Source organism: Tyto alba, unplaced genomic scaffold, assembly GCF_018691265.1.
Source record: "Tyto alba isolate M040663 unplaced genomic scaffold, T.alba_DEE_v4.0 Super-Scaffold_8, whole genome shotgun sequence".
In the NCBI taxonomy this organism is placed as follows: Eukaryota; Metazoa; Chordata; class Aves; order Strigiformes; family Tytonidae; genus Tyto; species Tyto alba.
The window spans coordinates 3,340,391-3,354,557 of record NW_024881329.1 but is presented as its reverse complement, the minus strand read 5'-3'; the positions used below and the strand labels follow the sequence as shown (position 1 = coordinate 3,354,557).

The window sequence follows — 14,167 nt, the reverse complement described above, 5'->3', positions numbered from 1 at the left end:
GTAAAAAGAGTCTTTTTATTAGTCCTGAGCACAAAACAGCCTACGCTGGCAGAAGCACTGCTGTGCCAATACAACTGTGTCCACACAGGACTCCTGCCAGCACTGCAAGGTAGCTGCGGACAGGGGAAGGAATACTAGCACAGCCGTGCCAGTAAACATTCCTGGGGCAGGCTGGCCACAGAAGGCAACTACCTGCACTTGCACAACAACAAGCAGAGACTGCACCACCTCGTGTTTGTTCCTTGATGCTTCTGGTGAGGAGAGGGGCCCGTGCCTGGTTACAAGCCTATCCTATAAACCCTGTCTCCAGAATGCCACACAACCATTAAAGGAGTGCAATCAGATCGTGCACACATCTCCAGGAAAGGAGGGGGTCCAGGAAAGGAGGGGGTCACTCTGCAAGGAAGGCAATGCACAGGATAGTAGGGCATAATAACTGACAGTAAGGGAACCCTATGTCCTAAGCCTGCAGTCCAGTTATCTACACCTTCACGTCCACCTCCGACTGACATATCTGTTACACACTATTCAATGCAAACTACACTTACTCTGGGAAATTAAATAACTCCTACTCAAAACAACCCATAGAAGCAGGAAGAAGATAAGCACAATGACACTGTCATAGTCAGAAACAACAAGCAATTCCACATTTTAGAAATAGTCCACAAGTTCACAGGAAAGACCTGATGCAGTCAGATTTATTTTACCTTTTTATTTCTTTAGGGCCATTTTGTTGTAGTCGTGCACAAAGAGCCAGGAAAAAAAAACATGCTAGCAAGGGCTGCTCGAGAATAAACATTCAGTCATTACTAGAAGGGAAGAGTGCAAGTTCTGCTGATCAAAATCCCTCTGAGGCTAAAGAAAGGCAGCTGGCTTGTTGCATCAAAGTCCAAACCAGTCGGGGACTCCACCTCGTCTGAGGTCACCTTTCTGCCTCTGCTTCTCTCTTTCCATATATTTATTCCTGAAGTCATCAAAAGAGCGAGTTTCTGTGTCTTGTTCTTTCTCTGGAAATAGGTTGGGAAACTGAAAGGTTTGTCCTTGCCCCTAAAGAGAAAACAAATGGTCAGAGAGACATTCCAGCCTTTCTGCAGTAGCTGTGATGCATATACTTACAACGAAAGACCACCCTGAAGTTTCAGCTAGTGCAAAATGGTACCTCAACCTCCCAAGACCTCTTTCCACCCCTCTCCCCAAGATATATATATATCCTTCCACCCCCAAAAAAGCTAACTTTCAGCCTTTCCTCTTTTGTGTGCTAAATAAGACACTGACTTTTTTTTTTTTTTTTTTTCTTTAAAGATGAATGGTCAGGAGATGGACACCTCTTCAAAGACTTTGAACCAGCCCAAAAATGTTGTACAAGTCATACAATAAAAGCAAGATGAGCAAAATAAGTGATTCTGTTAAAGTAACACCACTGGGGAAATACATGGTGGAGCAGGCATTCATTATGTTAACACTCAGGATATGAGTAGTGGTTATAGTTGTTTAGGTCTCAGCTAAGGATAACAGAGAGCAGTCCTAGCAGCTGTTATCATGGGGTGTAATGTGGGAATACAGAATAACAGATATCAGAGGTCTCTTATCAACAGGAATAAAAGACCATAGCGTAAAACAATTACAGTGGGAACAATCTGTCTAATACATCACTAATGAGATTAAAGTGATTACATCTGCATCAGTCATTCTGCCTAACAGACAAGTCATTTTAGTGAAACATCATCATCATCAGATCTATGTCTCCCACTTGGAAAATAAACATTTGCTTGGTCTCTGGTTTTTATCTAACAGCAGGAAACCATTATTCTGTGGAAACGTTCTATCCCATTAACATTACCTACTTACTTTTTAGTGGTGTTTGTCCTAAGAACAACTTCATTAAACCCAGCGGTATCAGTCCTTCCCTTCTGTATGGGACTTAGCATGATAAAACTCGTAACTCTAAAACGACTCTCTGAAATACTCTCAAACATTTCCATACATGAACTTCATTGTCAGGATACTGAGTACAGAAATCTCAACGAAAGCGTTTAATCGCTTCAGATGAAAACAGGTGGGTTTTCAGATCAGCCATCCTTTACATTTGTGCAATAAATATAATCAAACAAGAGGCCCAGTTATGAAGTGGTTCCACAAAGGACATGAAAGGAGCCTTCCACAACACAGCTACCTATACATTTTGGGATCAGAAGTGTGACATAATTAAATCAAAAAAACCTGTCACCATGTCCCTGACCCAGCTGAATGTATGCTATGTTTCATTTAGGCATATACACTCAACCTGGTAATTTACAGGTGTGAAAGAATTTAAACCTCAAGCATACACTTTGGAAAGAAAAAACATCACTTATCCCAGTTGAGCTTATCCAGACTAGAATCTAGGAAATATCAACTCATACCCAGCAATGCTCCGGTTGTTTTTGTAGTACATACTTCTTGGGGGTTTCCTAAAAGCCTGACCATACTACAAAAACAACAAGGGAGCTGCTGTGTACACTGCTCTTTCCTTGACTCTAGGCAGGGTAAGATGAACTGGAACAAATCAAGGTTTTCCTTTCCGTGGTGCACACTCGGGGGTTTCAACTCTTCTGTACCTTTAAATTACCGACGGGTACGCTTAGAATAGTTGTGCTACGACAATTACCGCATCGCTCCCTTCGGAGGCAGAAGCTGGCCTTATCAATGTCCTTGAGCAATCCCAAAGCTGTAGCCTGCTGAAACCCTTCCTGTAGCAGGATCAGCAGCAAGCACCCTTGAGGCCGAGTGCTGCCCAAGATTTTAGCACGCTGAAGCATTTGGAAAAGAATTTGTTTATATGACAAAAAATAACTGTGTTTTAACTGCACTGCGCGCAGGTCGCTCAGCCCCATGGTACCTATAGATCAGACAGGGCCAATTCTAAGGACTCGTCTGCCCTGGAGAGGAAGCCATTTTAGTTAAATAAGTCAGAAAACAATTCAGGCTAACATGGTAGGCATACCACCTACACTGAAAATTTGAGAACTATTTATATTGGTAACAGTGTAGTAAGGGACTGTTCTTGTTATGCAGCACTTCCATTCTGGTATGCTTCCAGGACCAATGCACTTCCCTTATTGGAGAATGAAGGAAAGCTGTCCCTAAAGCATACTAACAACATCCATGGTAATTCACTAAGCATTGCAAAACAGTTATTATTTTAAAGAGGGGAAAAAGAAGAAAAAAAAAGAAAAAAAAAAAAAAGATATGCACAGAGACTGTAGCGAAACCAGACAAACCTTTCAGCTGTTTATCAGAGTGCTCACCGTTCCCATTTCAAGGCTGGTGAAAGTCAAATATTGAGCTGAAAATGTCAATCTGTATCTGGAGTCTTTTAATAAATCAAAATCAGCACAGACAAGTTGGCTCATTCCACCTCTTGCTTTGTGAAGAAATTCTGATTTTGGCTGGCAGCCAGACACGATTCCAAACAGCCAAGACATTACACCCTCAGAACTGAAGGTTGATAAATCTTAAGTAACAATACTATGCAGTAATACTGCACTGTAAGACTCTGGAGTGATGAAAGCTGTATGAAAAATAGCTGTTGTGCATGCTCAGTAGCTAGTTTTCAGAAGAAGTCTGTATCTTGGGTATTTCAAAATTTCAAAAATACAAAAAGGCATCAACTTACATAAAGGACTGTGAGTCTGTCCAGGCATATTTACATTCAGTGCATCTTCCACATAATGCCAGAGGCTACTGAGGTTCAAGCTCATGTGCCACCTTCTCAAAAAAAATGCCTACCAAAGGAATGGAGGGATCATCACTCCTTTACACAGTGCTGCTTTATCTTACACTTTTTCTTTGTGAAAGTTTTCCCTTCTACACAGCAACCATTTGACAACCGTATGACAAATACATGAAATCCTAACTGAAATGAAACAACTAAATTTCTACCAAGTTCACCAGGGCTTTATCTGGTTTGCAAACTGCTAGAACATGAAATGATGGCATATTCAACCAGAAAGCAAAATTTTGGCTGATTCATAAACCTTGCATTTGCAAGCCATTTAACCAAGGTGATCCTTTTAATTACCGAATTATTGAAATTCACATAAACTGAAATAAGTTCTAAAAAGGCTAGGGCTTGGTCCTCCTTTAGAACTTCTACCACCATAATTACCTTAGTTAGAAGCAGAGAGAAAGAGGGAGAAAATACAAACACCTTTCTACCTGACATAGCTGTGCTAAAAGAAAACCCTGTAAAAAAGACACATTGGAAAAAAAAAAAAAAAAAAAAAAAAAAACAACAACCCAAAGCAAAACATTCTGCTTGGATAATTTAGTCTGCCTTGGAACTGGAAGCTGCACTGCCAAGCAGAACTTTTTCACCAATGTGAGGTGATACACTAATACTCTACAATTTGTCAGGCTAAGCTCTACCACTGCATGCTCTTCTTACATTTTACGTGAGCCCTTACAATGTTAAAAAAAAAGAATAAAAAAACCCAAATAAAGCGTATCAGAGAGGTGGTATTGAAACACCTAAAAAATAAGGTCAATGCGATGATCTTACACATCACTATTCTCAATTTAGGGTCTTCCCAGACACCTCTGGTTTTCCTATAAATTCTAGCATTATGTACAAGTGAAATGTGTGATCCAGTGTATAGATAACAGAAATGGGAGCCATTAAACTTCCACAACTGCAGAACTCTAATCCTCACTTCAGCATTGCCCAGATGGAAAACTGATTTATATACAGGGCCTTATGAGGGCTCATTTGTTAAATGCTAACATCCTTCAAGATAAAAAGTGACTTAAGCATCAAACGTGTATTTTCCTCTTAGATTTCAAGCCTTTGCTGTTAGAAGGAGTGAAAACACACCTTGTTCTCTGAGTCTGTAGAGGAGTTACCACAAGGAGGGGTACAAATTGCCTCCGTTCATTTTAATGAGAGGTTAAGTGACCATAATTAGGCCTATGAAGTGAAGTGTTAGCCTTTCTACTGCTAAAGCTCATGTCAGAAAATTGCTGGAAGGATTATCCAGCACAAACTCACTTATACTTCTCTGACCTTTGCATCCCTTGGAAAGTTTAGGAATGGAAGGTCAGCACAGATATTATTGTGTAGGAATGACGCAGCAAACACTGATCATGTAAACAACTGTGAGATCTTCTGATTATTTAGATAATTGAAGCACTTACTACTGTCCTTCAGAATTAGGAGAAAAGTGATGTTTATAGTATCGTTAACTGAAAAAATGTTGGACTCCAAACAGCACGGGATTCGGTCCAGCAGTAGCAGCAAATGCAACTAAGTTTAAATAATCCATTGCATTCGAACAATTCTGCTACTCCTGCAGTGGTAACATCTGATGTTAAAAGGTATGGCAAAACAGCACAGAAAGCAATTTCAAAAAACCTATACAGGAGTGACACAGTGTATCCAAGTCTCCTCGAAATTCAATACATGACAAAAGAAAAGAGCTGTCACATCTGATGTGCAAATGGGTTAATTACTACGAATATACTGGACAATCTGAAACAAAGTTTGAGGAGAAAGCATTTGCAAAAATGTTCCCACAGGTGCCATCATTCATGCAGCTAAATAGGTGTTAGTCCTAATGTTGACAAGGTCAGACTCCTTTTTACAGCCATCTCCATTAGATTTCTCAAAACAGGTTTAATTAAAAATAGGTCTAGGTTCTAGAGACTTGTCTACAGTTGTGCTCCCACGGGTGCTAACACCTGTTGAGCTAAACCAATGAGAACAGCAAAGGAGGAGGAGGGGGTGGTGGTGTTTTTTTTTAATTTCCCTGATGTTGATGCAACTGTAAAGGTTCCCACTGGCTCTTTTTTTTTTTTTTTCTCCAATTATATAACACTAGGATAATTATAACTGTACTGGAGTAAGGAGAAAGGTTGCTGTATTACGTTTACCCATCTACTCTTCAAAGATATATAGCTTTGCTTTTAATTTAAAAAATAAAACAGTGTAAAAAAAAAGTAGCATTTGACACCCAGGGCTGTAAGTCTCTAACTTAAACCTTTCTCACCACATTCCGAAAAGGGAAAAAAGGCAGGCAGGCTCTGGAATGGCAAGATATTGTTGATCCACAGCCTTCTATGATTTGAGGTATTTTTTTAGTGTGAAAATATTATGCTTGGACAGATCACGTATTTGTCCAGTTACAGCCTGAGAATAAAGTAAACAGCTCTGAATCTCCAAGAAATAGTATTTGGAAAAGAAAGGACAACAATTCTTACATGTGGAACAGCTGGGGCACTAATCTGACACCTAAGGGTATGTTGACTATGACTTCATACATCTTCCACCTTTGAGACACTTGCAGTAAGTTAATGGATATGTACGTTGTGCTGGGACACATAAGGTGATGTTTTATGAAGGAGGGAAGCGTAGCTGGTCATGAGAATATACTCAGTTTCATTCAGGTAAACCACAGCACAGCTGCTACCAAGTCACACTGGAAAGAGCAATACTTCCACCTAGTGGGAAATAAAAAGAGCAACCCAAGACCTTCGAAAAACACATCGTTATTTTTCCAGTCATAAGCAGTTTTAACTTGAAACTGGATTAATGAGAGAAAACACAGCTGGTAAAAATGGTGGGAAAGCCCAGCTACTCTGACTCACGGCAGATGCAAACTTAATTCTCATGAAAATAAGGATTTTACAGTGGTTACCAAAGACTTTCCTAAATTAGGCAGATATTAACAATGGACTGCATGGGGCCTGTTACGGCCTGAATCACACCATGAATGAGAATGAAGGCAAAACCTTCAGTTTCAGAAATGACACTGGGTTTCTGGCCTCACCCACTGTTTAAAGCTGGTGTGAACACAGAACTGGGAGCTCATTGTCTGAGACATCAGAGCTAGTGATGAAAAGCAAGAAACAAAAGGAAAAAGGAAAAAAAAAAAAAAAGATAAACCTAAATGTTAAAGGAATTAACAGACACCAACACCAGAAGAAAGGAGAGAAAAGAGAGCAAGAATGAGGTGAAGAGAAAATGCACAGACCAAGCTTCACTGACGAGAGTTTAGTAAATGGTCAGGGTTCCCTCACTTGAGATGAAATACAACACCAAAAGGTGGTTCCCATTCATGGGACAGATGGAAAACATGACATTCTTTAAAAACTTGTGATGATACTACAGCGTAGGGCAACGCAGCAAGGGACACTTGCTGTCTCATGTACCAAGAGTAGTCCTCAGCCACAGTACCACAGGGCTCTGTGCACTGCCCAGCAGACAAACTGAGAGGCTGGAGGAATGACCAGTTACTGCTGTGCGACTGCCTCCAGTATCAAGTTTGGGTAATTCTCCGCTCCACCGCAGAGCTACCCTTAAGGTAATGGCAACTATTCTAGGTTCAGGCATTTTATGTGAAACCAATGCACAAAGGCACTGCCTTAAACGAATGGCTTGCTCCACGGAGCAGCAGCAGTTTGCTCCCCACTCCTTCCCCCTGAGTATCTGTGGGTTGCAGACTACCTCCTTCTCAACTCAGCAGACTGAAGAAACAAGACTGCATTAAACACAGTGAAATAAAATTTGAGAACTGACCACAGTTCACTAAAGATCCTTTTCTGCTTCAATCTTGGGAAATAAGTTTCTAAAAGCAAAGAAGTCACTAGTAAGGGGCTGTGACAATGGAAAGTGCCTGCAATTACCTACTAAAGAACAATACTCAGAGAAAGCAATTGGAAGATACAACACCACTCCTGGCATTCCTCTTAATAAATCATTCATCTCTCACAGATGAAAACCTAGCACAGACGATCCAGGAGGGAGAATTTGCCCACGAAAAGAAAGACTCTTCCTTGAAAAAGGAATGTGTTTTTTTAGCCACCATAATGCAAAACCATTAAGGAGATGAGGTTGCCATTACCTTCAGCACAGTAAATCAAAGTTAGTGCTCATCTAAATACAACTCTGTTACTTTCTATCAACATTGTACTTTATGGTGTTCTTTTAAAAGTAAGGGCTGTCTAGAAAAAAACACTCTCCTCACTTTTCTTTCCACTCCCCTTGCCAGAAGGCGCTTAGAGAAAAACTTCTAAGCACATTTAAACTTTGAAAAATAAAATAAAAAAAATCAGATTTCTCATTGTCTGTGTCTCTTTAGTTTGACCCCAAGTCCATATGAAGTCTTAGCAGTCTATAAGATCACAGAGTGTTCCCCCCACACTGAATCCTTGTCCCAGGATGGAGCAACACTGAGGTTGTGTTGCCAACAGCAATTTTGAGCTTATGGTTTTACAACCATAAATAGCACTCCTTTAATGTAATTTTGGTATGTGAAGGGGTTTTCTGTCACTGGTTGCATTTCTTTTTTAGATAGAGACAGGTAAGCCCAAGAAGTCTAAACTATAATATGCTTCTGTTATGAAAGAAACTCATAAGAACATGAAGCTCCTTTTCCACTGGGCAACCAACATACGTTTCAGAACCCGGTTTAGCCACAAAGCACGCTTGTTAGACATGACTAAAAGCTCTCTAAGGAATATGCCTTAGTCTTCTCTGAAATCCAAAAAGCTTTAATAAGAAGTTCCCTACCCTTACAATATATTCTTTCACTTACTGGACATTTCAGCAATCAACCACACAAGCCCTGAACCTTCCAGCACAGAGTACAGGGTCACCATGAAACTCACTGGCAAAGCAGCACCATATGACATCAGACCATAACTCACATACAGACCTCAAACAAACAGGGGACTTGAAAATTAACCATTTGTTTGAATTTGACTTTTAGACTAAGTCATTTAAATCTCTTTATACATTCTGGAACATACGAAAGAAAAACTCATTATTGGAGGACTGGCAGAAATATTCAGCCAACCAGACAATTCACTGAACATTACTTCTAGCTTGGCTGGTTAACAGTTCCTTCTTCTTTCCCCACAAGCATCCACGTTAACTCACCAGCTGTACATAGGCAACCTTGTAATCCGGCTTCTTCACTCGCTGATTCCTGTGATTCCTCTTGTTGTTTGCACCTGCAGAAACGAAGAGTCCCACCTTTTACTTCCCAGGACTTCCAAGTTCCCCAAAACAAAGCCAGGCTGAAGGGGACACTTCACTAGTTCTGATTTGTTGTCAAGAGGAATACTCTTTCTTCAGAACCAGCACAGCAACACAAGTACTAAAATGTACTGAAATTGGTAAAACACTACTCTCCTCGTTTACAAATAAGGAACTGGGGATTATCACTCAGGATGCAGACAGCCACTGTGCTTTCACATCACACACAAAGTCCACAAGGAGATAAATCTCTTGAACAAGGGGCCAGGAGTGATAAACTGTCCTCCCAACATCAACAGCTTCAGGAAGCCAAGGAGGAAATGACCACTAAACAGCTTCAAACTTGTTAATTTCTACTACCCAGCTAATGAGCTGGATCTACTGTTTATACATCAGGAAATTAGCCTCCACATCCAAAAAAAACCACAAAAAAGCACCTCAACCTTCTGCAAGTATGCTGGTCACAACTGAGTGGGAAGTTCAATCTATTCCCTGCATGTTAGGGAGACATTAAAGCTCTCAAATTAAGACACACAAACTCCTCTTCCTCTTTTATCCCCAAATATAGGGATACTGCTATCACTTCCACTAGCAGCGGGGGACGAAAAGGTTTTAAGGACAAGCATGAGTATTTTTTCAGTGCTGTTTGGAACTCCATGTGTTTGGTATTTAGGACTTCATTTAATTCTGTTTTTTACATAGGCATACTGCAGATTATCTTTCCATTTTCTTTTTATTCTTTTCTATGTTCTGAGTTCTACGACCTTATTTTTAAGCTTTTTCTTATATTCTCCATTTTGCACTATTACAGCTCTTTTTTTCCTATCCCTTTTTGAAAATCATCCTTACTCTTAACCATTATAAACACATCAATCAATTCCTCTGCTAGAGTCACTGCATGAAAAAAGAAAAACTCAGCCATCAAAGACGTCCTAACCAATGAGTTGCTCTCCATTTGACTAATTTACCTTTCTGATCATCAGGCAGTGCATAACATGATTATACTTTGCACTGCATCCAAACTGCAGTCAGAGAAGCTCTGGGGAAGGAAATATTCATATGTAAATTTATATAATGTCATTCATATGACATTATATAAATTTAGTTTATTTCAGTCAGAGATGGGACCCTCTGCTACAAGTCACAGTTCAGCATAACTTAAACCAGGAACGTTTTTTCTTTTTCTCTTGGGTCGGTTTTATGTTGGGTTTTTGGTGTGGGTGGCACAGGAGAGAAACACTATGAGTGTAAGCATACAAGCCTGTAGCAGAAATGTGGTAATGACAGGTGATGAAATATAGAAAGTTTATCAAGATGTTTTACTGACATTATCTACAGGTCTAACAGAATACTTTTCTTTGCTTTACCAACTTTGTCTTTTGCTAGACCATAACACCTCCTCAGCGTGCATGCCAGGTAATCTCAACTCATATTTTTTTTCAAAAAAGGCTATGGTTGAAATTAAGTTTAATTACTAATTGCATTAAAACACATGAAGCAGTTCCTTCTGAAGTGAGACACCCATTAGGCTTCAGGGAGAAATAGTACCAACTACAAAAGCATACAGCACAAGCTAGACAACTGTCAAGATGATACGGCTTTTTAAATTCAGATTTTTCTCTTTAAAACTAAAGTCGTAATCAAATCGAAGTGGTGCATTTGAAGGGACAGATAAACAACTAAGGTGATAGACATCATCAGCTAAGCACCTGGAACCAAAGGTTGTTGAAATCCAGTGGACCTTTTGGTAGGAAAAGCCTATTCTGGCTGCGCAGGGATGCTGTATTCATCCCTTTGGATTACTCAACAGCACTTACCATGCTGTATCCTCGTCCTCACAGCAGCTACCGGCACATTGTATATTTTTTCAAGGTAATTCTTGATATCCAGTTTCGTCATCCTAGGCGATGCAAAAATATTTTGGGGAAAGACAGAAGGAAAAGTATAAATATTTAAATAATAGAAGAAGCAGAGCCAGAGTATTTATAGACTGGTTGATACTTTGGAAGAAATACGTCTTCTTCTTTTAACCAAGGCAGCTTTAATGCACAGAAGTATAAAGTCAACATAGATCACACACTGCTACAGCAATTCATTATCCATAAACTGCAACAATGACCAATATTTTATCCTCTTTAGCCTCAACAATCAAAACATGTGTTCAGCGAGAGTGAGGAGGCTTTCTCACTGCCTGAGCCAAAAACTCTTTCTAACCATCTGAATAGCAGTTTTGAATCTTTCCGGGGCCTGCCACAGGCTTGTGGGCTTTAGTGTGTGCAACCAGCCGCGTCAGGCCGAGAGTCCTGACAAACACCTGGGCATCACCTTTGCCTCCTCTGGATCACCCTCCTCAGGGCTTCCCGAGCCCGTCCCTGCGAAGGCTGAGCCTCTCGAGCGCTCGGGAAGAGGAGCCCGGCAAACCTCGTAGTTAAACGGGTGCCCTCGCCGCCCTCCAAAGGGCCCTCCCCGGGGCTGAAGCCCCGTCCCCGCGCCCGGAGGGCGCTACGTGGCACTCGGGCCTTCCCGCCCCTCAGCTGGGCTGCAGCTCGGGCGGCGGGGGGGGGGGGGGGGGGGGGGGGGGGTTGTGCCCCGCGGTGCCCCGTCCCCCCACTCACTCCATGGAGACGCGGAACTGGACGGTGTCCTCGGGCTGCGGCACGCCGGGCCGCACCGCCAGCATGAAGAAGTTGGGCCGGAAGATCCGCAGCTGCGGGCCGCCCAGCTGGAACAGCGGGTACCTGCGGGGAGACCACGACGTTGAACTGACTGACCGGCACCGGCACCCCCACATCCCCCGCCGCCGCCGCCGCCCCCTCCCCAGCCGTCCCGCCCGGCCCCCCCGCCGCGGCCCTGCCCGCTCACACGGTCCGCCGGGCGCCCGCCGCCATGGCCGAGGCGCCGTGCGGTGACAGAGCGGCCCCCGGCGGGGCGGCGCGGGCCGCTCTCGCCCCCTGCTGGAGCGGAGGAGCGCGGCAGCGCAGGGCGGCGGGGTCGGACCCCTCAGTTCCTCGGATCCTCGCAGTTCCCCCCACCAAAACCGCAGTTTCCCGCCCCAAAACCACAGCCCGCCGCCCCGGGGTGGATGCTGCCTCGGGGCGGGGGAGGGACGGTCCTCCAGGGGAGCCGCAAGGCCGTTGGAGGCGGGGGAAGCGCCTGCAAAATGGCGCCTCTGGGGTTTGGCAGTGCGGGCTGCGTTTCCCGCCGTCTCTTCCCCCCGGTTGCGGGAGGGAGGTGACTCTTCTCCTCCTCCTCCTTCACTCTGCCCTGGTGAGACCTCAGCTCGGGGGTCCCCAGCACCCCACAGCTGTGGGCCCATGGCAGCGGGGCAAGAGGAGGCCACCAAAACGGTGGGAGGACGGGGACACCTCCGCTGTGGGGAGCGGCCGAGGGGGCTGGGGGTGTTCAGCCTGGAGAAGAGAAGGCTCCGGGGAGACTTGAGAGAGGCCTTTCCTTATATAAAGGGGGCTTATAAGAAAGACAGAGCCTTTATAACACCACCTGTTGTGACAGGACAAGGGGCAACAGTTTTAAACTGAAAGAGGGTAGGTTTAGATTAAGGAAGATAAGAAATTTTTCACGATGAGGGTGGTGGGACTCAGGCACTGGTTGCCCAGGGAAGCTGTGGATGCCCCTTCCCTGCGAGTGCTCAAGGTCTGGTCTGATGAGGCTTTGAGCAACCTGATCTAGTGAAAAAACATCCCAGGGGTTTGACTAGGTGACCTTTGAAGGTCCCTTCCCGCCTAAACCACTCTTACAAATCCGTGAGATGCTGCAGCACGTGCTAACAGAGAGCCAGAGCATGAATGTAAGCACCAGAAACAGCCGGGAGTTTGGAAACATGGGGGAGAACCACCGTCGCCGGTGGGCTTCCCTCCAACAGGGCCTGTCAAGGGTTGGCAAAGACAAGAGGCCCTACAGAATAGCTCACATCCCAAATGTAGTAACAGCCATTTGCGTTTTGACATCTACACTGAATTAACCAAGTAATTCACACTTCAGCATTGGGCTTTAATGTTACATGTAGATTAACTGCCTCAATAAACATTTGAATGTAATATTTGAATGAATCACTTTCCATATTGCACTGTGACTTGTCTGCATTTAAGAAACGCTGTGTGCGGAAAATTACCACTTCTGTGGATTTGTTTCTTTATTCCCAATTCCTTGATTCCTTTCATCACTCAAACTTTCAAGTTAATTTCAGCTACATTTGGCAACCAGATTATGAGCTCCCCTGGAACAGTCAGCTTTTGTTATCTGCCTGTATAGTGGCTATAAAACAGGACCCAATCCTGGGTTTTCGCTGATGATATTGAGCCTCATTCCCAGTTGTAGAGCTGGATCTAATGATATTAAATAAGGATTAGGACCAACTCCCAAACCCTTGCAAAATGGGATGCCATTAAATAAAATATGAAACACCATTCCAGAGGGCTGTCACTGGAGTAGGTACTGCTCGTGCTTTATTTACAAAATCCAGAGATTTGTACACAGCAATCTACAGGACAGCATAGGGCTGGTATCAGAAGGAAAAAGGACAGGCTCAGCAGGAATTGAAGATGCCAGCAAGGAGTCATCTCAGTTCCATAGGGAACTTGCTTCCTTTTGACCGAGGAAGCCGCCAGACCCCTCCAGGAAGAAAAAGAAGAAAAGCAGCAGCAATAGCCAACTGAGGCTGATGTTGCGATTTTTGTGATCGTTGAGGCGTGGGAACACAAGTGATTGGTGAAGGAAGAGAGAGGAGACCAGCAGGGTTTCAGCCTGCCGCTAAGGGCCATCCTGCCTGGTTCTTTACTTCCAGCGCCCGCCAACCTTGCCCTTGGCTCCTGCCTTCTTGCTGCTACAATACAAAAGGAAAGAAAAACATGTCAGCACGGTGGAGGCGGTGGGGCTCTGTGGCCACTGCGCATTTCAGACTCTCAGATTAGGTTCGAGCTGTTTTCATTTCTCACGTGTTGGGCACGCCTGCCATAGAGCACATACTAAGAAAAATATTGTCAATACTGTGGAAAGAGATTCCTCCTCAGGCTCCTCGTGAAAGGCCAGGATGTGCATGTCTGAAAGAGGTGGACCCTTCTAGATTCCTGCATTATCAGGACAGAAGTCAGGGTGGTCTCAAAACTAAATGACAGGCCTATCCAGCCACAGATTTGA

The 14,167-nt window shown here is 43.5% G+C and overlaps 2 protein-coding genes across 3 annotated transcripts in view; both read right to left on the bottom strand.

The window, feature by feature from the left end:
* Positions 1-12,026, bottom strand: part of MRPL23 (mitochondrial ribosomal protein L23) — a 65,723-nt gene extending 53,697 nt beyond the window's left edge. The window contains exons 1-5 of one of the 2 annotated variants that reach the window (XR_006164630.1): positions 11,876-12,026; positions 11,629-11,751; positions 10,831-10,913; positions 8,915-8,988; positions 708-1,047 (exon numbers count right to left, since the gene is read on the bottom strand). Coding sequence is in view for 1 of the 2 variants with exons in the window: in XM_042784710.1 (XP_042640644.1) it covers positions 883-1,047; positions 8,915-8,988; positions 10,831-10,913; positions 11,629-11,751; positions 11,876-11,901 (471 nt within the window). In the remaining variant the exon portion in view is untranslated. Of the gene's footprint in view, positions 1-697; positions 1,048-8,914; positions 8,989-10,830; positions 10,914-11,628; positions 11,752-11,875 lie in introns of those variants that run through there. The other variant, XM_042784710.1, reaches the window with a different exon arrangement.
* Positions 12,027-13,454: 1,428 nt separating this feature from the next.
* The window catches only part of TNNT3 (troponin T3, fast skeletal type), a 33,106-nt gene continuing 32,393 nt past the window's right edge, over positions 13,455-14,167 (bottom strand). The window contains exon 14 of the mRNA XM_032984885.2: positions 13,455-13,853. Coding sequence (XP_032840776.1) covers positions 13,805-13,853 — 49 coding nt within the window. The 3' untranslated portion in view covers positions 13,455-13,804. The remainder of the gene's footprint in view (positions 13,854-14,167) is intronic.